General features: G+C 40.6%; 1 protein-coding gene across 1 annotated transcript in view; it reads left to right on the forward strand.

Moving 5' to 3' along the window:
* The window catches only part of LOC127635684 (electrogenic sodium bicarbonate cotransporter 4-like), a 37,147-nt gene that overhangs the window by 10,115 nt on the left and 3,620 nt on the right, over window positions 1-23,412 (forward strand). The window contains exons 4-23 of the mRNA XM_052115890.1: window positions 144-270; window positions 1,131-1,291; window positions 1,824-1,973; window positions 4,083-4,178; window positions 4,839-4,894; window positions 7,517-7,674; window positions 9,224-9,311; window positions 9,407-9,561; window positions 10,304-10,432; window positions 10,513-10,687; window positions 13,697-13,830; window positions 14,408-14,679; window positions 16,872-16,936; window positions 17,051-17,242; window positions 17,992-18,105; window positions 18,590-18,751; window positions 21,488-21,666; window positions 21,747-21,819; window positions 21,932-22,000; window positions 23,210-23,383. Of these exons, the coding sequence (XP_051971850.1) occupies window positions 144-270; window positions 1,131-1,291; window positions 1,824-1,973; window positions 4,083-4,178; window positions 4,839-4,894; window positions 7,517-7,674; window positions 9,224-9,311; window positions 9,407-9,561; window positions 10,304-10,432; window positions 10,513-10,687; window positions 13,697-13,830; window positions 14,408-14,679; window positions 16,872-16,936; window positions 17,051-17,242; window positions 17,992-18,105; window positions 18,590-18,751; window positions 21,488-21,666; window positions 21,747-21,819; window positions 21,932-22,000; window positions 23,210-23,383 (2,729 nt within the window). The remainder of the gene's footprint in view (window positions 1-143; window positions 271-1,130; window positions 1,292-1,823; window positions 1,974-4,082; window positions 4,179-4,838; window positions 4,895-7,516; window positions 7,675-9,223; window positions 9,312-9,406; window positions 9,562-10,303; window positions 10,433-10,512; window positions 10,688-13,696; window positions 13,831-14,407; window positions 14,680-16,871; window positions 16,937-17,050; window positions 17,243-17,991; window positions 18,106-18,589; window positions 18,752-21,487; window positions 21,667-21,746; window positions 21,820-21,931; window positions 22,001-23,209; window positions 23,384-23,412) is intronic.

Genomic DNA, 23,412 nt, shown 5'->3' on the forward strand with positions numbered 1-23,412 from the left:
TTACACTTCCATTAAAAAAATCTTGACATTTGACTGCATCTAAAGCAAACCTCACTATTATTATTGCATTTCAAAATAAATGCTTGACTTTGTATTTAATCAAACCGTCTTAAACTTTGTTTTTGTGCATGCGTGTGTGACAGTGTCCCCCGCAGCAGGGAGACTGCGGCACATCCTCAGTGAGGAAGATGAGCCCACACCCACACTCTTTACTGAGATGGACACACTGCAGCATGAGGGTGGAGAGATGGAGTGGAAAGAGTCAGCCAGGTAACACAATTATGATCACACACACAAATAACACACTCTTCTTTAGCTCTTAAAACTCCCCTTACACAATTATGTACATTATGAAAACCATCTCATGCATTTCTAAGGATGTTGGTATATAGGTAATGTAACATTTCCCCCCTCCTCCCAAGATTTTAGAGATAAGTGCATTTCAAACACTCATGCCTTAATGTGTACCCCCGCTTTTCAAATAATTCCTACACCTTCCAGTAATCCCTGTCAGAGTATTCAGCTAAAACCAGTTACTTTGCTGGCTGGTTTTATATGGTTTTAAGATGGGTGTACCCCTTGGTCGTTTAGCCATCCAGCGAGGGAGGCAAAAAGAAACATTGCCCCTTAGCCCTCTCTTAGACCTGGCCAGGGGTGATGGTCAAGCGAGTTAGGGCTGGTAAATCTCCTTGAATCAGCTATGTTGCGTGTTATTTAAAAAAATATTTTTTTGTGAAAACTGTGCCTCTGCGGCGCAGTGTTCGACACAGCAACAGTGACCCAATCAATGCCGTGAGTTTGAGGCGGGGCTACCTGTGTGCTTGACCAATGGAAGACGGAGGGTGTATTTGGAAATCTGTTTGAAAACAATGTTTATTTTGCACTTCCGTTTGGTGACAGTGCCGCAGAAATTGCACACTTCAGCTATAAGTTGCACTACAGCTTAATGTTAGTGTTTAGCGTAATGACAAATTTGTCATGTTGCAATGCTTTATTTCTAAATAAGACCCGCTGATTTATGAAATAGAAATAAAAAAGCCAAAATGCATTTCATCCATCACTTATCATGAAAGAAAATTGCGTTCTCAAGGCAACAAATGTAACTTTGTTTCTTCCATGTCTTGGGTCAGGTGGGTTAAGTTTGAAGAAAAGGTGGAGGAGGGTGGAGAGAGATGGAGCAAGCCACATGTGTCCACACTGTCTCTGCACAGTCTATTTGAGCTGCGCACCTGCCTGCAGACGGGCTGCATACTGCTGGACCTGGAGGGATACTCACTGCCACAGATAGTGGGTCAGTACACTGTCTGCACAATGAACTGCAGAACATGAAAAGCTGTTAGATATAAGCATGTAGGATACATTTTATTGCTCAGAGGAGGCTATTTCAAAGCTAAGTACTCTTGATAGAGCTCTGAGTTATGTTTCATTTAAGGAGCAACACAAATAGTTATATTAAAGTTTCTTAGGAGAACAAAAGTAGGCACAAATGACACAATAGATGACTTAAAATGAATGTGAATAGAATAGTTTTGACTTTTTCATGTTGAAATCTCTGACTTTTGACCACAGACTTGAATCTAGTTTACTAGAATCTTGGTAAGTTTGAGCACAGTTTCAGACATTGTTAAGATCTCTTCTGAAACTCTGGAGGGGACACATGTGAGATTACTGGGGTCTTTTTCTTAGGAGAACAATCTGAGACTCTGGAGACTTCAGAAAAAGCCTCCCTTTAATTTCATTGCTGTCTAGGAGGATCAATTTATATTAAAGAGATCTGATTTATGATTTACCTTTCCTATTATATATATATATATATATTCCAGATGACCTCATAGAGAAGCAGATACAAGAGGGTCTTGTCGATCCAGAGATCCGTGAGAAGATCAGTTTTGTCCTCCTGCGGAAACACCGTCACCAGACCAAAAAGCCGATGCACCTCTCGCTGGCAGATATCGGCAAATCCAGCCCATCGAGTAAGTGCCCCCTCACCTGTACATGCTTGAGGTCAAATGTCTTTCACCTACATGGGTCCTTTTCTACACAGCAAAAAAATAATAATAATTTGCTTGAAACAAAATCTAACAAAATGTCTTGCGGTTTATGCTTATTTGCCAAAGAACAATACGCTTAATTCATAAGAAAAACACATTAGTTTTTTTAACCCCATTGGCAATTTCTTTTAAAGAGATATGGTAAATGGTAAATGGTCTGCACTTATATAGCGCCTTTTTAACCTTAACGGTATTCAAAGCGATTTACACTGTGACTCATTCACCCATTCACACACACATTCACACACCAAAGGCGGCAGAGCTGCCATGCAAGGCACTAGCCTGCCATTGGGAGCAACTTGGAGTTCAGTGTCTTGCCCAAGGACACTTCGGCATGTGGAGTCATGTGGGCCGGGAATCGAACTGCCAACCCTGCGATTAGTGGCTGACCCACACTACCACCTGAGCTGAACATAAATTAAGATTTTTTGATGAGTATCTCTGCTCTGTAGATCAATGGGTACCAAAAATCTGAAGTTCCAAAAACAAATAAAAGCAGCATAAAAGTAATCAGTATGACTCCAGTGGTTAAATCCATGTGTTCAGAAGCGATATAATAGGAGTGGGTGAGAAACAGATCAATATATAAGTCCTTTTTGTTATTATCAATCTCCACTTTCACTTTCGCATTCACATTCATCGCCATCAGCTGGGCAGGGAGGAGAATATATAGTAAAAAAAAAAAAGGATGGAACCACTGGAGTCTTATGGATTACTTTTATACTGCTGTAAAGCTGTGTTAAGGGAAAGGAGGAGGCGAGAATGGGCGTGCGTTGTTCCAGCCCGGCCCCGCCCTCCTCTGCTCTACAGTCTTCCAGGCATTGCCTCAGGCCTCGGCATGACGTACACAACCCCCCTCCCCTCCATCTCTTGGGGGTGGGGGCCCCGTCACTTCCCTCCTCCCCTCGCGGACTGTGGTCTTCTTTTGACCCCAATTCTGGGCGACGGCAGGGCAATCCTCCACCCCTGGCAGCGGCTCCATCGCTCCAGGTGGTCGGGTAGCCCAGCACCCACTCGCCTCGCGGACAGTGGCTGTTCCCCGCATCCAGGCTACTCTGTCCCCCGGCGGATGGCAGCGGTGCTCCCCTGAGTGGACGGCAGTGTCGAGGACTCCGCGACGGGCATCCCTCCTCCTTCCCAGGTTTCGGCACCAGTGTAAAACAGGTTAAGGGAAAGAAGGAGGCAAGAACCTGCTTGACGATATAAATAATAGTTTTAATAATAAACCGAACCAAAAACACACAAACATAAACACAGAGCAGCTGCCTGTAATTCTCTCTCTCTCCAACCGTCGTCCCGGCCGCCTTTATCCCTCACCTGCCCGTGCGTTGTTCCAGCCCGGCCCCGCCCTCCTCTGCTCTACAACTGCCTTTCTGTGCTTTTGGAGCTTAACATTTTTGGTCACCATTCACTTGCATTGTATGGATCAATAGAGCTGAAATATTCTTCTAAAAATCTTAATTTGTGTTTAACAGAAGATATGAAGTAATATATTTCTTGGATGGCATGAAGGTGAGTAAATGATGAGAAAACTTAATTTTTCGGGTGAACTGTTCCTTTAAGTATAAACCTGTTTATATTTTGTTACATTACTTTTAAAACAAGACTTAATATCTTATGACATTTTTCTTTTTAAGTAAATTCATCTTGTTTTCAGAATATTTTGATATTTTTTTGGAAAACAAGACAAAAAATTCTGAATAAGAAAATTATGTTTTCCTATGTTGTAATACTGTTGTTTGAAGTATTATGACATCATTGAGCACATATCTATCTGGTATCTGTTGTATCTGTTGGTTTCATGGTAGGTGAAGTCACACAGTGTTCGACTTGTCTCCCAGAGTTCATTGTCCCTTTGACCCTATTTATTCAAATAATTTGTACTTTTTTATATTTCTTCTAAACACTTTTTTCATTTCTTAAGTTTCCACATATTTTTAAAATGTTTTTATTATTATAATTTTGTCTATCCTGCAGCTTATTTCCCACTTTTTCTTTCTTTCTCTCTGTCTGATCTTGGGTCTGTGTCAGACCGCAGTCCGTGTCCCAGTCCTCGAGCTGGATCTGGTTTCCACCGTTCCACTGAGGACCTGCGAGCTCGTCGGAACGGTGGCCTCAGCAGATTGCGTGAGTCTGGGACTCTGTTTCTTTATGTCTTGTGTACTACCAGTCAAAACTTGGGACACTAACATATTTATAATATAAATTGACTGTATATTTGTATTTTTTACATTTAGTTCAGTACAGTAATTCATGCATAGTCACAAGTTATATTCTATAACAATAAGCCTTTATATCAACGTCAGAAACATAAATTCAGAGAAATGTGTCGAAACTTTTGACTGGTTGTGTCTGTATTCAGATCTCTGGACTTCTCTGTCTATATTTTCCATGGTAACACTCACTAACGTCTTGTAGTTACAGCAAACATCACTCAAGGAGTGTTTCACATTTAGTGTGTGTTGTGCGTGTGAGGTGAATAACACTTCTTTAAGTACACAGCATTGCATTTCTGCCATTGTTCTGAGGATTAGAGATTATTAAAAAGATCTTGACTTTGGTTTATCCACTCGTTTTTGTCACTATTTGTTTCTGTACATTGGGAACTTTGTGCACGTATTGATCAGTAAAACAGTCGACAATAACATTTCATATATCATACCATGCTGATACAATGATATTCTATGTAGTACCATGCAAATTCCATGGTACATATTATATACAGTATATAAGTATCAACATAATCAATTACATTTATAATCGAAGTGTATAATTTTTGCGTTCCAGATCCTTCTCAGTGCCGCAGTATGAATGATATTTCCGATACGCCGAGCACTGACCAGGTACGACAACAGTCTCTCATAGTGTGATGTGTTATTTTTACACAACCGCAAGAATGGATTTTCATCAGAAAAGGGTAAATTAACTGTTGGTGACTGAAAGATTTTGGAAACAAAAGCTTTGTGTCAGGGGTCCCAGAAGCATATGAGGAGGAATTTTCTATATTTTATGCAGAGAGATAGATCTGTAATTACAAGATCTGTAAAATCTCTGTATGTATCACTCAAATGCTGTCAGAACTAGACAGACAGACCGGACAGACAGACAGACAGACAGACAGACAGACCGGACAGACCGATAGACAGACAGATAGACAGACCGGACAGACCGGACAGACAGACAGACAGACCGATAGATAGATAGACGAACGGACAGACAGACAGACAGACAGACAGACAGACAGACAGACCGATAGATAGATAGACGAACGGACAGACAGACAGACAGACAGACAGACCGATAGATAGATAGATAGACAAACAGACAGACAGACCGACAGACCGACAGACCGATAGATAGATAGACGGACAGACAGACAGACAGACAGACAGACATCACATCGTTGTACATTCAGTGCATCTGTGGTATAGTTTTGTTTTGTGCATGGCAAGTTTTCCTGGTAAATCCAAAGAGACAAACTTTAATACTGCACTGAACACAGTGACATTTCTCAAGTTGTTACCTAGTTACAGTGGTAAACAGCTGCCGATTTTACTCACGTTGATGACACAATCGGACCGTGGTTCAGAACCAAAAAATATGATGTGAACAGAGACCAGCTGGGGCAGCCGCAGGAGGGAGGAAACGAACTCGGGTTCGGTCCAAGCAATAGAACCAAGTGTGAAAGCACCCTTATGCCTCCTGCACACTACACGACTTTCAAAGATGTCGGATCGTGGTACTGTTCATATTAAACAACTGTCTGTCTTTCAAATTACACGACGAATCCGCAACAGGGGTGAACACATTTCAAGACATTTCACTATTGACGAATCCCCAACGACTCTGTCTGGACTCCAAATTACATTTCCCAACAGATTACACACGAGAAGTGATACGAGATACGAAAACAAATGCATGATCATATGTTATGCATTTCAGAGTATGATATGAATATGTTTTTAATCGCTCAAGTCATCATATATTTTATTGGTTACAATATGAAAAAGTAGCTCCTACTGTAAAATCAAACTATTTCTTAACCCGACTGTCCAAGAGAATGGACAGTTTCTCTCCAACTCTTCTCCTTCTCCACATAGTTGTGCAACAGTTCAGATGAAACAATGTTCCACTAATTGTTCCTCCATTTCTTCAGTCCAATGAGTCTTTCTTAATATCACAGACATGCTAGTTGAAGTTCTGTTGCAGGTACATCAGGACTCCTCCCACTGAAACTTCCTGTGCCCCGTTTCTTGCTCTCTCATTGGCTGTAAGTTAACGCTGCTGTTGTATTCAGTTAACACACATTTCACATTGCACGATTTGGAATCGCAGACAGGTCCAGATATTTAACATTCTAGATATCTCGCTGACATCGGCGATGCATCGTTGCTTCTCTCAAATCGCACCTTTGGTAGTTCATACGCTGCGATCGTCGCTCACAGGAGCGAGCGCCGATTTGCCCACAAATTCATGCTTTTGTCGGCGATCTCCACAAAACTGTCGGCGAGCATAAATCGGGCTTAAAATTGTGTAGCATTAATCCTCTCCCTTTCTGATTCTGAGTCGACTTGAGTTTCTCCACAGAGTGACACCCACAGGTCACTTTAATGTGCCCCCCACGAGTTCGTCAGGGCCTACAGCAGCGTGCTTACTTTGAGTAAAGAAAAGAAAGTCATAAAGGTTGGGAACAACTTGAGGGTGAATAAATGATGACAGAATTTTCATTTTTGCTGGAACTATGGCTTTAAGTGTCCAAGGACTCTTTGGGGCCAGACAGTACCTCACCAACTCAATACAACATAACACGAGCAAACAATGGGAAAAGATGCAAAACATGCAGTATGTGAGAAAGAAGCTTGTTTATCAGTGGCAGAAAGTGAAACGATTCTGAAAGTAGCATTAAAATATTACACGGGTAATCACAGACCATTCTATAACTATTCTTTCATGGCAATGATACAGATGGTGTGTGTGTGTGTGCGTGTGCGTCGTGCGTGCGTGCGTGTGTGTGCGTGTGTGTGTGTTTGCATGCTTTGTGTCCCTGGTGATTGTGTAACATTATTGATCTGCTGTTGGAAAAAAATGAGAGGCGTTTGCCATTTCCGTCACAAGCGGGCACATCAGACACTGATAATGGAGCTTATATTGATACTTGTATTATGAATGAGGCTGCACAATGCTCTGCTGTCGTGTGAACACAACCTCTGACTGCACAAGCTGAAATTTCCAACATGGAAATGTCATGACCTACGCATTTCAGTGCTTATTTATGACGCATGCCATGTGGTTTAATTTTAAACCCACTTACTTACAGATGACACACTATATGGCCTAATTAATGGATACTTGAACACCACACCCATACATATATGCATGCTGTTGAGCATTCAATTATACAACTATAGGCATTAAGACTTTTAGCCATGTTGTGAACATAACCACATTGTAATGTCACCCACCAGCTGAAGAATAAATTCATGAAGAAGATCCCCAGAGATGCCGAGGCATCTAATGTGCTGATTGGAGAAGTGGATTTTTTAGAAAAGCCGTTCGTGGCCTTCGTCCGTCTGGCTCAAGCCACAACACTTGGAGGCCTCACTGAAGTCCCTGTGCCAACCAGGTGACAAATTGCATATGTTTGAGTATCTGTTTATTAGCCCTGTTTAAAGACCTCATGAAATGGTTAAATGTTATTTTAAATAGTCAAAAGCCTTGACAGCATGTAGCTTGGGTGAAAGCAATAAAGACAATTTCAAAATGAATAAATTCCACTTCCTTTGTGACCAAATAAAAGTATGAATTTTAGCGCAACTGAAGACACAACTTGCTATTGCTACACTGCAACAATAGTACATATATATATATTTTTGATCACAATTTTGCTTATCTTACTTTAAGGATGTTAAGATATTTTTACTGGAAAACAAGACACAAAATATTCAGTTTATTTAGAGGCAGGTAGCATTTCATTCTAGAGAGCATTTTGTTGTTCAACAATTACCATAGTACAAGGTCAATATATTTGTTAATTTATTCCAGAGGTAATTTATTTATTATTTATTAATTTGTTTTATTTTAGTTTTCCATCAATAAATATGATGTCTTGGAATTGCATGTATGCTTTATTAAATATGTATTGTTTACGCACATAATTAATACTATTTACAAGTATTTACAATAATATGTGGATCAAGAGATTAAACGGTACTGTCTCTTTAAGACTACCGGCAGCTGTTTAGCCAGTGAGTGCATTATAACAAGAGAGGATGTGTAGGGTTACTTTAGCGCATTCATTCCTGCTGTGTTTAATTAGAATTAATGTTTCTTTTTTTGTTCTTTTTGATCAACAATTGACTGTAATAGGGGCCTGGTTAGCTCAGCGAGTATTGACGCTGACTACCACCCCTAGAGTCGCGGGTTTGAATCCAGGGTGTGCTGAGTGACTCCAGCCAGGTCTCCTAAGCAACCAAATTGGCCCGGTTGCTAGGGAGGGTAGAGTCACATGGGGTAACCTCATAGTGGTCACGATTAGGGGTTCTCGCTCTCAATGGGGCACGTGGTAAGTTGTGTGTGGATCGCGGAGAGTGGCATGAGCCTCCACATGCTGTGAGTCTCCGCGGTGTCGTGCACAGTGAGCCACGTGATAAGATGCGCGGATTGACGGCCTCAGAAGTGGAGGATACTGAGATTCGTCCTCCGCCACCCAGATTGAGGGGAGTAACCGCGCCACCACGAGGTTGTAGTAAGCAGTGGGAATTGGGCATTCCAAATTGGGGATAAAATGGGATAAACCAAAAAATAACAACTGACTGTCAAAAGCAGTAAGGAATAAAAAACAAATGCCACTAATGGATGACGTGGATCTGGTCTTTGGACACACATTGCACAAAGAGAGTTAAACTTTTACATCAATCAATATTTTTACCCACCGCTAATATATTGTTTTTATTTTTTTAGATTCAAAATTCTTTTACATCCCGCTGTGGTGTTTGTGTACCCCCAGTTGGGAATCACTGTACTAGCATACAGTCGATGACCTCAAAGCTAACAGACATGGACTACAAGCCACAAAACTCACAATTTCGATTTTGTTGGATCTTTTATCAAGTACACTGTATTTAACTGCTCAGTCTAAGAACCTGTCTTTATCTAACCTGTCTTTATCTTAGGTTCCTCTTTGTGCTGCTTGGTCCCAATGGCAAAACCAAGTCCTACAATGAGATCGGTCGTGCCATGGCCACTCTCATGGTTGACGATGTAAGAGAAAATAGTTTGTTTAAACATCAGTAAAACTGTATCCCATACGTAAGCATCCTAAGAATAGAATTACCCAAATCTGTCTCCATCTGTAGCTGTTCAGTGATGTGGCCTATAAAGCCAGAGATCGTGAAGACCTGATTGCTGGTATTGATGAGTTTTTGGATGAGGTCATAGTTCTTCCACCAGGAGAGTGGGACCCCAAGATCCGCATCGAACCGCCAAAGAAACTGCCTTCAGCCGAAATGAGGTACCAAATCTTGGACCTTTTGTTTAGATAGTTTAGGTATGGCACTTTTACGTACTTGCCTTTTAGCAGATAAGTAAAATTCATTACAAAAATTGCATTGATTTTATCTGGTGCTCCAAAGTGTTACAGGGTTAATTTACCCAAAAATGAAAATTATGTAATAATTTATTCACCCTCATGTTGTTTTAAACCAGGTCTGTGTCACTCAGAACATACAAATCAGGACTTGCCCTAGCATTTTGGGGGCCCTAAGTAGATTTTCAAAATGGGGCCCTCCTACCTTCAAGTGCACCTGTAAATTGTGCAAATAAGCAAGTCTATTTATTTTGAAGCATAATGCTTAAAAATGCAAAACTATAAACTGTAGTTTATCAGAACAGGTATAACTACTTCAGAAGTACAAAAAACGATTTTTAAACTAACCAAACACACGTCAAATGCACAAATTAATAAATATATTTATTGAAAGTCTGTGCAAACGAATAAGATAGAATTAAATTACATATGTTGTAAATTGTGGCATATGGTATTTGCACCCTGTATAATAAAACAGTATATAATCTAATAAATAGTCTATAGTGATGGAACTTCACTACATTGCGGGCGGCGGAAAGAAAACGCACCTGATATGTCACATCATCATCATCACTGTTGTCTTCAAATGCCAAGTGCGGCTTTAGAGAGAAAGTCTGTCATCATGTCTTAGGGATATGCAAGTAGTTAACTCTACTTGTTTCTGCAGGAAGTCAGTTTTTTCTCTAAATGAACTTGGACAGCCGAATGGGAACGCAGGAGGAGGTGCAGCATCTGCCGAAGATGAGGAGATGCCTGCTCCTCATGAACTTGGAGAGGAGCTGAAGTTCACTGGCCGGTATCATTCTGTCAATGTCTAGTTTTAGATTAGTAGACGTACTGCGCCTTGAAGTTTGACGCTTTTTCTGTTTTTGGTAGATTTTGTGGAGGACTATGGCTGGACATCAAGCGGAAGATGCCGTGGCTGTTCAGTGATTTCTATGAGGGCTTCCACATCCAGTCTATTTCCGCTGTGCTCTTCATCTACCTGGGCTGCATCACAAACGCCATCACCTTTGGTGGACTTCTGGGGGACGCAACAGACAACTACCAAGTAATTTATTTGTAGCCTGTTCAAATGTTTGTCAGTGGCCGATGCTGTTTTTAGAATGCATAGTGGCAATAGCCGATAATTCCATAGGCCGGAAGCAAATATTAAGTATGTGAACGCAAACCCTTCCAGCTATGCCAGCTTGATTTCATGCATTGTTGCATTCTGAAATGTGTCAGACTGAATTCATAGCAAAATGCACATATGTGTTGCATTCTCAGCATTGCGACAAGGGGTGTTAAAGCTGCATATTAAGTACTCAAATTTGTTATCACCACAGGAATGCATGAGTGCATATTAAAGGAATAGTTCACTACTCACCCTCATGCCATCCTAGATATGTATGACTTTCTTTCTTCTGCAAAACACAAGTGAAGATTTTTTGAGGAATATTTCAGCTCTGTTGGTCCGTCCAAAGTGAATGGTGACCAAAAGGTTGAAGCTCCAAAAAGCATATAAAGGCAGCATAAATGTAATCCATATGACTCCATATTTATAAATCCATATTTTCAGAAGTGATATGATAGGATTGGTTGAGAAACAGATCAATATTTTTGCATGAATAATATGCATGAAGAATGTGAATCGCCAAAAACAATAGAAGAATGTGGAAGTGAAACTGAAAGTGGAGATTTATAATAAAAAGGACTTAAATATTTATCTGTTTCTCACCCACAGCTATTTTGTCGCTTCTGAAGACATTAATTTAACCACCGGGGTCGTCAGTTTACTTTATGCTAAATTGTGTATACTTTTTGAGCTTCAAAGTTTTGGACCCTGTTGACTGGCATTTGAGGACCTACAGAGCTGAAATATTCTTCTGTTCGTTGTCCTTTTCTTCATAGCGCACCTCCGTTTTGTGGTCCATTCTGCATAACGCGGCAGCTTATTTTTGCTTGTCGCGGCCCATTCGCCACATTTCGCGGCCAACCCACCGGCCCGCTCGGTTCTCCTGATGGCCAGTCCTCCCCTGATCGGCCCAAAAGTGCGTCGGCCCACAGGGAAAATGCCCGGTATGCCAGATTACCAGTCCAGCCCTGGCGTAGAGTATGTTTCTGGCCTTATTTTACATGATATAAACGTAAAATTAAATAATATTTACACAATAATATTTGAAAATAGAGATGCTCAAATGTATCCTCCAAACATCAATATCAGCTGATAAAAGCAATAATCTGCACCATCGACATCGGACAAAAAATTTAAAAACAGCAAAAGGGTGATTAAAAAAATGCATCTGAGAATGTCTATTGTGTGGAAATATTTTGACCACAGAGTTTTGTAAGATATGTTAGCTTTTCTCTGCTAGAATTTCACAAGGTGGAACTACCGTTAAAACTCAATTTAATATGAGCCTGCTTAACCGCTCAACCGCTTATCCGAAGTCGGGTCGCGGGGACAGCTGCTCCAGCAGGGGGCCCCAAACTTCCCTATCCCGAACCACATTAACCAGCTCTGACTGGGGGACCCCGAGGCGTTCTCAGGCCAGTGTGGAGATGTAATCTCTCCACCTAATCCTGGGTCTTCCCCGAGGCCTCCTCCCAGCTGGACGTGCCTGAAACACCTCCCTAGGGAGGCGGCCAGGGGGCATCCTTACCAGATGCCCAAACCACCTCAACTGACTCCTTTCGACGCAAAGCAGCAGCGGCTCTACTCAAAGCTCCTCACGGATGACTGAGCTCCTCACCCCATCTCTAACGCCCGTTTCACACATACTCCGTTTGCAGTGCGTATGCGGTGCGTATTTTTCCGTACCCATGTTAACAGGTTAGAGCTTTTACACTGCACGCGGATGCAGTCCGTCGATCCGTTCCAGTTGCGGTGCGTATACAGGTTTATGGGTCGAGTCTATTTTTGCTGTGCTGCACTGCACTGAATTAAAGTGGCAGCGCATTGTTCACGTTAAAATACACATAGATTGTCAATAAACTGTAATCATTTCATCATGTACGCATAAGTTCAGTTAATGTGTTCTATACAGTTACTAAATTACAGGGTCAAGAAAAACAAAAAAGTATGATTATAGTCCCAAAAGTTGCAAAATGCCATCCTATATGATTTTTTTACCCTAAAAAAAGACAGAGTGAACGCAAATGCGCCTCATTCTTCTCCTTCTTAGCAACAGATATAGCGCGATAGCTTTTCTTCAACTCGAACTACATGTAAAACAAAGAATCACAATGATTAAAATGAATTTTCATACTGTTTCAATGCATTAAACAATCTCAAATTTAACGTTTGGGTTTAAAATCAAAATTCCTTACACATTTTTGATTTTGTGGCACACAGAAACTGCGGATCAGTAGCGCACTGCAAACGCAACATATGTGAAAGCACTATAGCGCGTGCTGCTCCTGTACCGTATACGCGCCGCATATTGAGTATGTGTGAAACGGGCGTAAGGGAGAAGCCCGCAACCCTTCTGAGGAAGCCCATTTCGGCTGCTTGTACTCGTGACCTAGTTCTTTCGGTCATGACCCAGCCTTCATGACCATAGGTGAACAAAAATTGACCGGTAGATCGAGAGCTTTGCCTTTCGGCTCAGCTCTCTTTTCGTGACAACGGTGCGATAGAGTGAGTGCAATACCGCCCCCGCTGCCCCGATCCTCCGGCCAACCTCCCGCTCCATTGTCCCCTCACTCGTGAACAAGACCCCGAGGTAGGCCTACTTGAACTCCTTCACTTTGGGCAATACCTCCTTACCTTAATAATGTGCTGTTATTGTTTCAGTGTTTTATTTATAACTGGGACCAGTTACTCAAACATAGAAGACATGTAGAAACATAGAGAATAAAGCTGTTATTTATATTTCTTGTGAAATATTTTATTTAGTTATCAGTGATTTGAAGCACGGTAGCATAAAAAAAATGCAGAACTATCGGTATTGGCTGATGTTGTTCTAAATATTCCATGAGGTTTCCAAGAGCATAGTTACTATATAAGCAGACGCCAATAGGGCAAATATGATCTCAAAAGTCAAATATCAGCTGACAGATTTCATTGATTTTACAGGGTGTGATGGAAAGCTTTTTGGGCACGGCGTTGGCAGGTGCGGTCTTCTGCTTGTTTGCCGGTCAACCGCTCATCATTCTCAGCTCAACAGGACCCATACTGATCTTTGAGAAGCTGCTCTATGAATTCAGCAAGTGAGCACAACATCCTGTGATTTAGTAAAGCCTTAAATGGTATTAAAAAATGTATCTAAACTTAAGTCAAGTAGTGTGAATTAGCAGGCATTTTTATCCAAAGTGATGTCTTAAAGCTCTTGTTCAAGTGAAAACGGTGATATCTCATGGCTAGCTTTTAACCATAAATTAAAATAATTATAATAATGCTACATAATTGATTAATGGCATTGAAAAAAAATCTCATTTCAAATAGAATATTTGCACATTTTCTTAGAAAATGTTATATTTTGTCTATCAGTCCATGAGTGAAGCTTGGACTCAATGGTCTTTCACTGAATATGGTGATTCATAGGAATAGTTAACACAAAAATGCAAAAACTGTCATCATTTACTCACCCTCATGTTGTTGTTGTGTTCTGTGAAATATAAAAGGAAATGTTAAGCAGAACGACTGCCTCATTGTATGGAAAAGAGATGGTGATTGAGACTGACATTCTGCTAATCGTCTCCTTTTGGAAGAATGAAAGTAATACAGGTCTTGGAGTAAATGATGACAGACTTTTTATTTTTGGGTGAACTATCCCTTTAACTTCAGGAACAATGAAATTGACTACTTGGAGCTTCGGCTTTGGATCGGCTTACACTCATGCCTGCAGTGTTTGATCCTGGTGGCCACAGACGCAAGCTACATCATCAAATACATGACGCGCTTCACTGAGGAGGGCTTCTCCAGCTTGATCTCATTCATCTTCATTTCTGATGCCCTCAAGAAGATGGCGGGATCCTTTAACTATTACCCCATCGATCGAGACTTCAAACCAGATTACATCACTACCTACAGGTGTGACTGCCAGCCTCCAGGTCAAGGTGAGTCTGACCTCTTGACCCAAGCAGACCACAATCTCAGCCAATCTGGTTTGGTGAAACAGGAGAATCAAAATTGACCCTTTCACTTTCTCAAAACATGTTTCTGGTGTTGTTGAGCATGATTATAATATCCTACTCCTCCTCTGAAACCACTTTCTTTTTCAGCTGATGTCACCTAGGTTGTGCAGTTGGGGAAACTAATGTTAACCTATAGCCAAATAGCAATTTAGCCATTGTTATACTTAGTTCACCCAAAAATGAAAATTCTCTCATCAATTACCCACCCTCATGCCATCCCAGATGTGTATGACATTCTTTCTTCTGTAGAACATAAACGAAGATTTTTATAAAAATATCTCAGCTATGTAGGTCCTCACAATGCAAGTGAATGGTGGCCAGAACTTTGAAGCTCTAAAATGCACATAAAGGCAGCATAAAAGTAATCCATAAAACTCCAGTGGTTAAATCCATGTGTTTAGAAGTGATATAGTAGTTGTGGGTGAGAAAAGAGTCATATTTCAATCCTTTTTTAATATAAATCTCCACTTTTTAGTTTTCGGAATATGAAAGAATGTGAAAATGAAAGTGGAGATATATAGATTTATAACTTAAATATTGATCTGTTTGTCACCCATATCTATTATATCACTTCTAAACAACATGGATTTAACCACTGGAGATATTTTGATTACTTTTTGCTGCTTTTATGTGCTTTTTGGAGCTTCAAAGTTCTGGCCACCATTCACTTGCATGGAATGGTGCTACAGTACTGAGAAATTCTACATTCTACTATATCTATGTTTGTGTTCTGCAGAAGAAAGAGAGTCACACATCTGGAATATCATGAGGGTGAGAAAATAATGAGAGAATTTTCATTTTTGGGTGAGCTATTCCTTAAATGCTTAAGTGTTGTAGGTAATGCACCCTTTTAAAAACGTTAGTAATATTTAGTGCTGTAATTTTTGATTAATATACTTTTGAAGAAGAAGCAATACCATTGGGATGTCACAATGCTCTCGAAAATGAACTTGATCTTCAGCCTCTATGTCCCAGTCACCATGACAGCTCAAATAAATATGCCCTGGTTCCTGGGACAAAATGTTTATTCTCTCCACAATCGAGTGCAAACTCATATTCAGGTCTGGCTCCATTCTGGGATGGAAACCCCCTTTTGATGGTCCAATCAATTCCTGCCCTAAATCCTTTTATTGTTTTGTTTTATTTATTTATTTATTTATTGCAGAGTTTTCTTTTTACTCTGAAAAGTTTCACATTATGGAAGTAAAATGGGTGGCAAATTCTATTTCATGTTGACATTAATGACATACAGTATTAACTTGTTGTGACCACTAACTTATTTGTATCATGTTTGTTTTTGTTGCCCACAATCAAATTGGCACCTTTCTGACTGAAGTAAGTATCAGCATGTGAACATTTACATTAAATGGTAATTCTCTCATCATTTACTCACCCTCATGCCAGCCCAGATGTGTATGCCTTTCTTTCTTCTGCAGAACACAGATTAAGATTTTTGAAGAATATCTCAGCTCTGTAGGTCCTCTCACTGCTAGTCAACAGGGTCCAAAACATTTAAGCTAAAAAAAGCAGATAAAGGCAGCATTAAAGTAATCCAGACGACTCCAGTGGTTTAATCCATGTCTTCAGAAGTCGTATGATAGGTGCTGGTAGGAAACAGATCAATATTTATGTCCTTTTTCCTATAAATGTCCACTTTCACCAAGTGCTCCTCTCTCCAAAGAGTTCTTCTTCTTTAGTTTTTTGCATTATTTGTGTATATCACCCCCTATTGGGCAGGGAAGAGAATTTATAGTAAAAAAGGACTTAAATATTGATCTGTTACTCACCCAAGCCTATCAAATAACTCCATAAGCTATGGATTTAACCATATGGATTACTTTTATGTTGCTTTTATGTGCTTTTTGGAGCTTTAAAGTTGTGGTTACCACTCACTTGCATTGTATGGACCTGCAAAGCTGAAATATTCTTCTGAAAATCTTAATTTGTGGTCTGCAGAAGACAGTCATACAATTCTGGGATTGCATGAGGGTCAGTCAATTTGGGGGACTATTTTCCTTAAGCTGTTATTGTATGTTATCCTATTTTGAGAGTGACACTTACACTTGTCAGTAAACATAAACACACTGTAAATGCTTGTTTATTTTCTGTTGTAGTAAATCCATTGGCTCTCAACACTTCTATTGCATCAGGTCTTGAGAACATCACTGATTACGCTTTGGTGAGCTGAAACTTTCACAAGCAAATGAAATTTGTGTTTCATATCAGATATATCAAACTTAAACTGAACTCACTCTGTTTCTGTATACACGTATGACCTCACACCTCCACTCAGTTCAACTTCACGGCTCTGGACTGGAGTCAGCTGAATAAGAAAGACTGTCTGAAGTTTGGTGGTTCCCTGGTGGGCAAATCCTGCAAATACGTGCCTGATCTGGCGCTCATGTCTTTCATCCTGTTCATTGGAACTTACTCCATGACCATCTCACTTAAGAAGTTCAAGGCCAGCCGTTACTTCCCCACAAAGGTTGGCCTGGATAGTTTTCATGGGATTGGGATGGATACAGTTGTTGTGACACTGTTTTCCCCATATATTCCCAGATTTCTCTGTGTATTCCTATGTTTCAAAAACCACCTTGTATGATCTGGTACAGATCGTCTATAGTATTCCTTATCCTTGTCCATGTTCTCCTCTCCCAACTCTCTTCTGGTTCCTTATGTTTTCTCCAAGTGCCGCACTTTGATGGCAGATTTGCCATAATTATATCCATCCTGGTCTTCTGTGGTCTGGATTATGTGATGTCATTGGAGACTCCCAAACTGCATGTGCCCACACAGATAAAGGTCCATAATGTGTCTTCCTGTCTGTCTTAAAGGGACAGTTCACACAAAAATGTACATTCTGTCATCATTTACTCACCGTCATGTTGTTCCAAACCCGTATGACGTCCTTTGGATACTTGTAAGCTCCAAAAATGAAGAAAAAACAAAAAAAAGGAGATTTGTGCTATTGTATTGTATGACATCAGAGGACTTGGAATATAGCACATGCATTGAGAGTTATTTCGGTTTGGAATGACATGAGGGTGAGTAGCTAAATTATAACACAATTTTCATGATTTTGTTGTTGGAAAGACTTTTTATGGATTGCATTTTGAAATCTTCCCTTGTGATCTGTGTGCATTAAAGCATTTCTTCTGATCTTTTCTAGTTGTAAATGTGTCTGCCTAGTTTTCAACATCTATGTCCATCTTTCTTTTTCCCCTAAATCTGCAGCTTCGGAAGCTCATCAGTGATTTTGCAATCTTCACATCAATCATGACATTTGTTGGTCTTGATATGTTTTTGGGGCTTAAAACACCTAAACTGATTGTGCCAACTGAATTTAAGGTATGTTGTGCTGCAGCTACATACGTATCCCCTTTGACTTCATTCAGGTTGATTATAATGGTGCATTTCTTCATAATTGTATACTAACATAACTTGAATCCAGTGTGATATACAAAACATGATATTAAGCTTTTTGTTTTTTAGCAAACCCCCTCCCCCACCACACACACACACACACACACACACACACACACACACACACACACACACACAAAACAGCTTAAACCATCCGAAGGTGGTTTGCTGGCCATAGCTTGCCACCAGGCTGGTTTCCACTGGTCAGGCCAGTCTGGTTTAATGGTTTTGAAAGGAATTTAGGCAGTTGTCAGCTGGCCAACCAACTAAACCAGCTGAAAACCAGCTTGACCAGGCTGGGAGTCCTGCTTAACCCATCTAAGACCACCTATAGGCTGGTATATGCTGGTTTTTCTGAAGAGTTGCAAGTGCTATAATAACTTTGACCATTCTGTTTCTTTCTCTGTAGCCCACTCGTTCAGACCGTGGTTGGATTGTCTTGCCTTCTGGGAAGAACCCCTGGTGGATATGTGTGGCAAGCTTTGTGCCCGCACTGCTGGTCACCATCCTCATTTTCATGGATCAGCAGATCACTGCCGTCATCGTCAACCGCAAAGAAAATAAGCTAAAGGTGCACAACTTCACCTTGCAAACTCTCCATTCTTTAGCAACATTCTACAATAGCACTGATTGTATAAACATGATGCCAGTCCCATGAAAAACTACAAATGAGATCTCTTAAATATCTCATGAAGTTCAAATTGATACTCTTGCATAAGTCTTCTGCTTTTCAAGAGAAGTAAAAAAGAAACCGTAATATCACCCATTCAGATCAGATTTGCACACAAGTGATTTGCAAGTCTGCGATCAACATTCAGAGATTTCAATATGAACTCAAACGTTTCTTTATTCAAATTCTTTCAAGACCAGATTTTCTATGCCATGATTGCCATCCACACTAACTTGTAAACAAGTGACCCATTATGTCATTTTTATTTCTCCAAAGGAATTTTAGGAGGAACATCTGAGACAAATCTGATCCTTAAATTTAACCATAAAGACCCCTGCACACTTTATACGAAATCGAAGAAAATGAACGAGTTTGACGCCATTTAGAACCAAATCTGGCCTAAACAAAGGTGATTTATGGCACTTTTCCACTCCACATTACGGTTCGACTCGACTCTACTCGCTTTACTTTTCTGAGCTCGCTTTTCCACTGCTGTTTAGTGCTGCCTCAACGTGGGTGGGATTATAGGCTGATGGTCATAGTTGAACCACCTCTACTGCCGTGACATCATCTTAAACGCGACACAAAACAATAAACAGTAACACGACCGCTAGCTGTTAGCTACTAGCTCATTGTGCTGCATAAAGCAGTTGTTGCATGGTGATGTTACACAAGTGTAATGGTTAAATTGGCCTGGTTGTTTAGAAGCAAGCTATCCAGTAGCTGGTCAACTAAATAAAGTGAAGTTTTCAAGCAGAGTATAGAGTTAAAGTAACAAAACGTACCATCCTCCATCGTGGACTCTGGCCGTGGATGAGTCCAGGGCACTCTCCCTCCCATTGCTCGCCGGTCTAGATAGCATCCATTATGTCGGACCACTTCCACTTTCCTGGATGTTTCTGTAGTCACTTAAGTTTTTTTTTTTTACACCGGTAGGTCCGGTGGTAGCCGTATGCGGGCCGAGACATTTCTTGAAAACTTTTTTCATTTCGCGTTGTTTCGTTCGTCGGTAACGAGAGGAACGTCTGCGCCTCATTTATTGGCGTGGTTTTGCGCACAGCCATTTCTTTTTACAATTCGAAAGTCGCGTGAACAAATGATATTGCTATCACTGTAGCGAACTTTAAAACTAGCGGGTTGATGTCCCGTGTCGCAAATCCAGTGACGCCGGTAGTGACGATTCTCCCTGACCTGATTCTCTATCAGTGATCTGCAGGGGTTTGACGTCACATTTAGTATCGGCTCGGCTCGCTTGGCACCTCGACCGAGGAGGTACTAAAAAAGTACCAGGTACCAGGTACTATCCACAGTGGAAAACCAAAGCAAGTAGAGTCAAGTCGAGTTGTACTGTGCAGTGGAAAAGCCCCATTAGAGTTTGTTTCGGTGGTTCGCAACAGCTCGCCAGCATGAACTTACAGGAAATCTTTGTAGTAGCTCCCCAACACCTTCTTACTATCAATGGTCCACGTCATTGGTAGATGTCAGTGGTAGAGCTCCACCTACTTTGAGGCCGACAGCTAATTCCCGTTCAGTCAGTTAAGATCAGTCACGTGAGCACATCGGCATGCAGAGTCATTAGTGGTGCAAATGTAACTACATCTACCCGCTTGTTCGCTTAGGCACATTTTCCAAGGACATTTCATGCAATTTTTTTTTGTTAGTCTACAAAAGGATTCAAATCTACTCAAATACTCTTAAGTGCCCTGTGGCAGGGCGGAGGGCGGGCCGGGTCATGATTCCGCACAACTAGCCCCTAATCAGGCTAATCAAGCCTCAGAGTGGGATAAAGGCTGACTGGAAGCTGCAGTGCAAGAGAGAGAGAGAGAGAGAGAGAGATTTACGGACAGCTGTCCGACACCTTCTTTTTGTAGCTTTTGTAGTTTTATATTAAAACTATTATTTATATTGTCAAGCCGGTTCTCGCCTTCTCCTTTCCATTAATCCCTTTAAATGCCCACTCACTCAGTTATTTTATGTGCTACTTCACTCTTGTGCCTTCTGCAGCCAAAAGCCATTCACACATCTGCCAAAATTATCATCTTTCTATCTGTCTCTATTCTACCCATTAACACTCTTTTATTCACACATCTTTGCTGTAGTGTCAGTGTCATCATAAATTACAATAACAGAGCGTTAGCACATTTGCTCCATGAATTCAGAATGTAAACAAGACAAATTACACATGATGCACCGCATATGTATTACTTTAAATCATCAGTGAGTGGTTACTTTTGGTTCTGATGAAGTATGGAAATGCAGTTTTCAATGACTGTGCCAGGTATGTGATGCTTGGTATGTATTAGATTGTTGTTTAATTTCCAGAACATTTTTGTTAAATATTTCTGGGTAACTTGCATAATATTCATGTTCTTATCATACCTATGAATTAATTACATACTGCAATAGTGGGAAATATTAGGAAACATGTGACCATGAATGATTTGTTAATTACCTTGCGAGGAGGAGGAAGTTGATCACATATCTCACATGTAACTCACCACTCCATTAAGTCTCCTGAGCTATGAAAGAGCAACCTCGGAGCATTATATATTGTACTTTGTACTATATTTATTCCACATGCAAAAGGTTTTTTGTTCCATACCACTGATAAACGTCTTCCTCTCATTTCTTGAGCAGAAGGGTTGTGGTTATCACCTGGATCTGTTCTGGGTGGGCATCCTCATGGCTGTTTGCTCCTTCATGGGTTTACCCTGGTACGTGGCTGCTACCGTCATTTCAATCGCACACATTGACTCTCTAAAGATGGAAAGCGAGTCCAGCGCACCTGGGGAGCAGCCACAGTTCCTTGGCGTGCGGTAAGTCAAAATTAGATTTTGGAACTGTTTCTTTGTGTTGTTGTGTCATTATGTTGATGTCATGTTTGTGTTTATTGAAGGGAACAGAGGCTAACCGGTACATTGGTGTTTGTCCTAACCGGTGTGTCAGTCTTTCTTGCACCAGTGCTGCAGGTATTGCATCAATAATCAAATCTTTCTTCATATTTTGTAAAATCATAGAGCAATATTTATTAAGAAGCTGTAAAAAAAATAAAGTACATTGTATTTTTTTTGTTTTGTACAGTACATCCCAATGCCTGTCTTGTATGGTGTGTTCCTATACATGGGTGTCGCCTCTCTCCATGGAATTCAGGTTCACATTTGTACTGCATTTGTTCAGATCTACATTGGAACAAATATATTTTTGGACACTTAAAAATGTCTGAATGTTATTACATTAGATACAAAGTCTCATCTGCCAAGAAATGATGCTAGAGCTTTTCTTAAAGCTACATTTATTTTCTGAGCCATTTTTGCTCAATTGTTTAGTGGATGAATGTTCAGTTCCCCTCAAGTACACACAGGTTTCCTAGCAGAGTAACCACATTTAAGGGATAGTTCAGAAAAAATATATAATTCTCTATTCATTTACTCAGCCTTATGTTGCCTCAAATTCGGTTTCGTCTGCAGAACACAACGATTTTCAGAAGAATATCTCAGCTCTCTAAGCCCATACAATGCAAGTGAACAGTTTCATTTGCTCCAAAAAGCACATAAAGGCAGCATAAAAGTAATCCATACAACTCCAGTGGTTTACTCCATGTCTTCAGAAGTGATTCAAATGGTTTTGGGTGAGAACATACCAAAATATATATAAATCCACAGCCACCAGCATTGTGTCCTTGAGCAAGGCACTTAACTCCAGGTTGCTCCAGGGAGATTGTCCCTGTAATAAGTGCACTGTAAGTTGCTTTGGATAAAAGCGTCTGCCAAATGCATAAATGTAAATCAGCAGTCTCCTTGGTCATCATGATTTCAAGCTCGATTACACTTCCTAGCAGTCTGCACATGCGTCAAGCACTATGAAGTGTAATATAGCTTGAGATAATAATCGTGCCTAGAGACTGCAATGGCAAGATGTACAGTAAAAAAAAGGAGTTACATTTTGGTCTGTTCTCACCCAAAACCGATTAGATCGCCTTATAAGATATAGATTAAAATGGAGTCGTATGGATTACTTTTATGCTGCATTTATGTGGTTTTTGGAGCTTCAAAGTTTTGTTCACCATTCATTTGCATGTTATGGGCCTACAGAGCTGAAATATTCTTCTAAAAATCTTGTTTGTGTTTGTGCATCTGGGATGGCATGAGAGTATTTTGGGTGAACTATTTCTTAATCACCAGACATGTTCTGCTGAAGTCTGACAACCAGAAAGTGTCCAAATACCTTTTGTCTTCATTTTGAACTGTACAACAATTTTTTTTAATCTCTTGAAATCTAACAAACTTTTTTTGTGAAGTGTGCTTTCTCTCAGGCCAGAGTACATTCCTTGATTTCACCAGACTTTTCCATTTTGTTCAGTTTTGGGAAAGGATAAAGCTGTATCTAATGCCAGCCAAACACCAGCCTGATTTTGTGTTCCTGCGGCACGTACCCCTGCGCCGCGTGCACCTCTTCACACTGGTGCAGATCACCTGTTTGGCTGTTCTCTGGATCCTCAAGTCCACCATGGCTGCAATCATTTTCCCTGTCATGGTGAGAGTTCTCCACACATTTAGCTTCTC

The sequence above is a fragment of the Xyrauchen texanus genome, chromosome 43 (genome assembly GCF_025860055.1).
Source record: "Xyrauchen texanus isolate HMW12.3.18 chromosome 43, RBS_HiC_50CHRs, whole genome shotgun sequence".
Lineage (NCBI taxonomy): Eukaryota > Metazoa > Chordata > Actinopteri > Cypriniformes > Catostomidae > Xyrauchen > Xyrauchen texanus.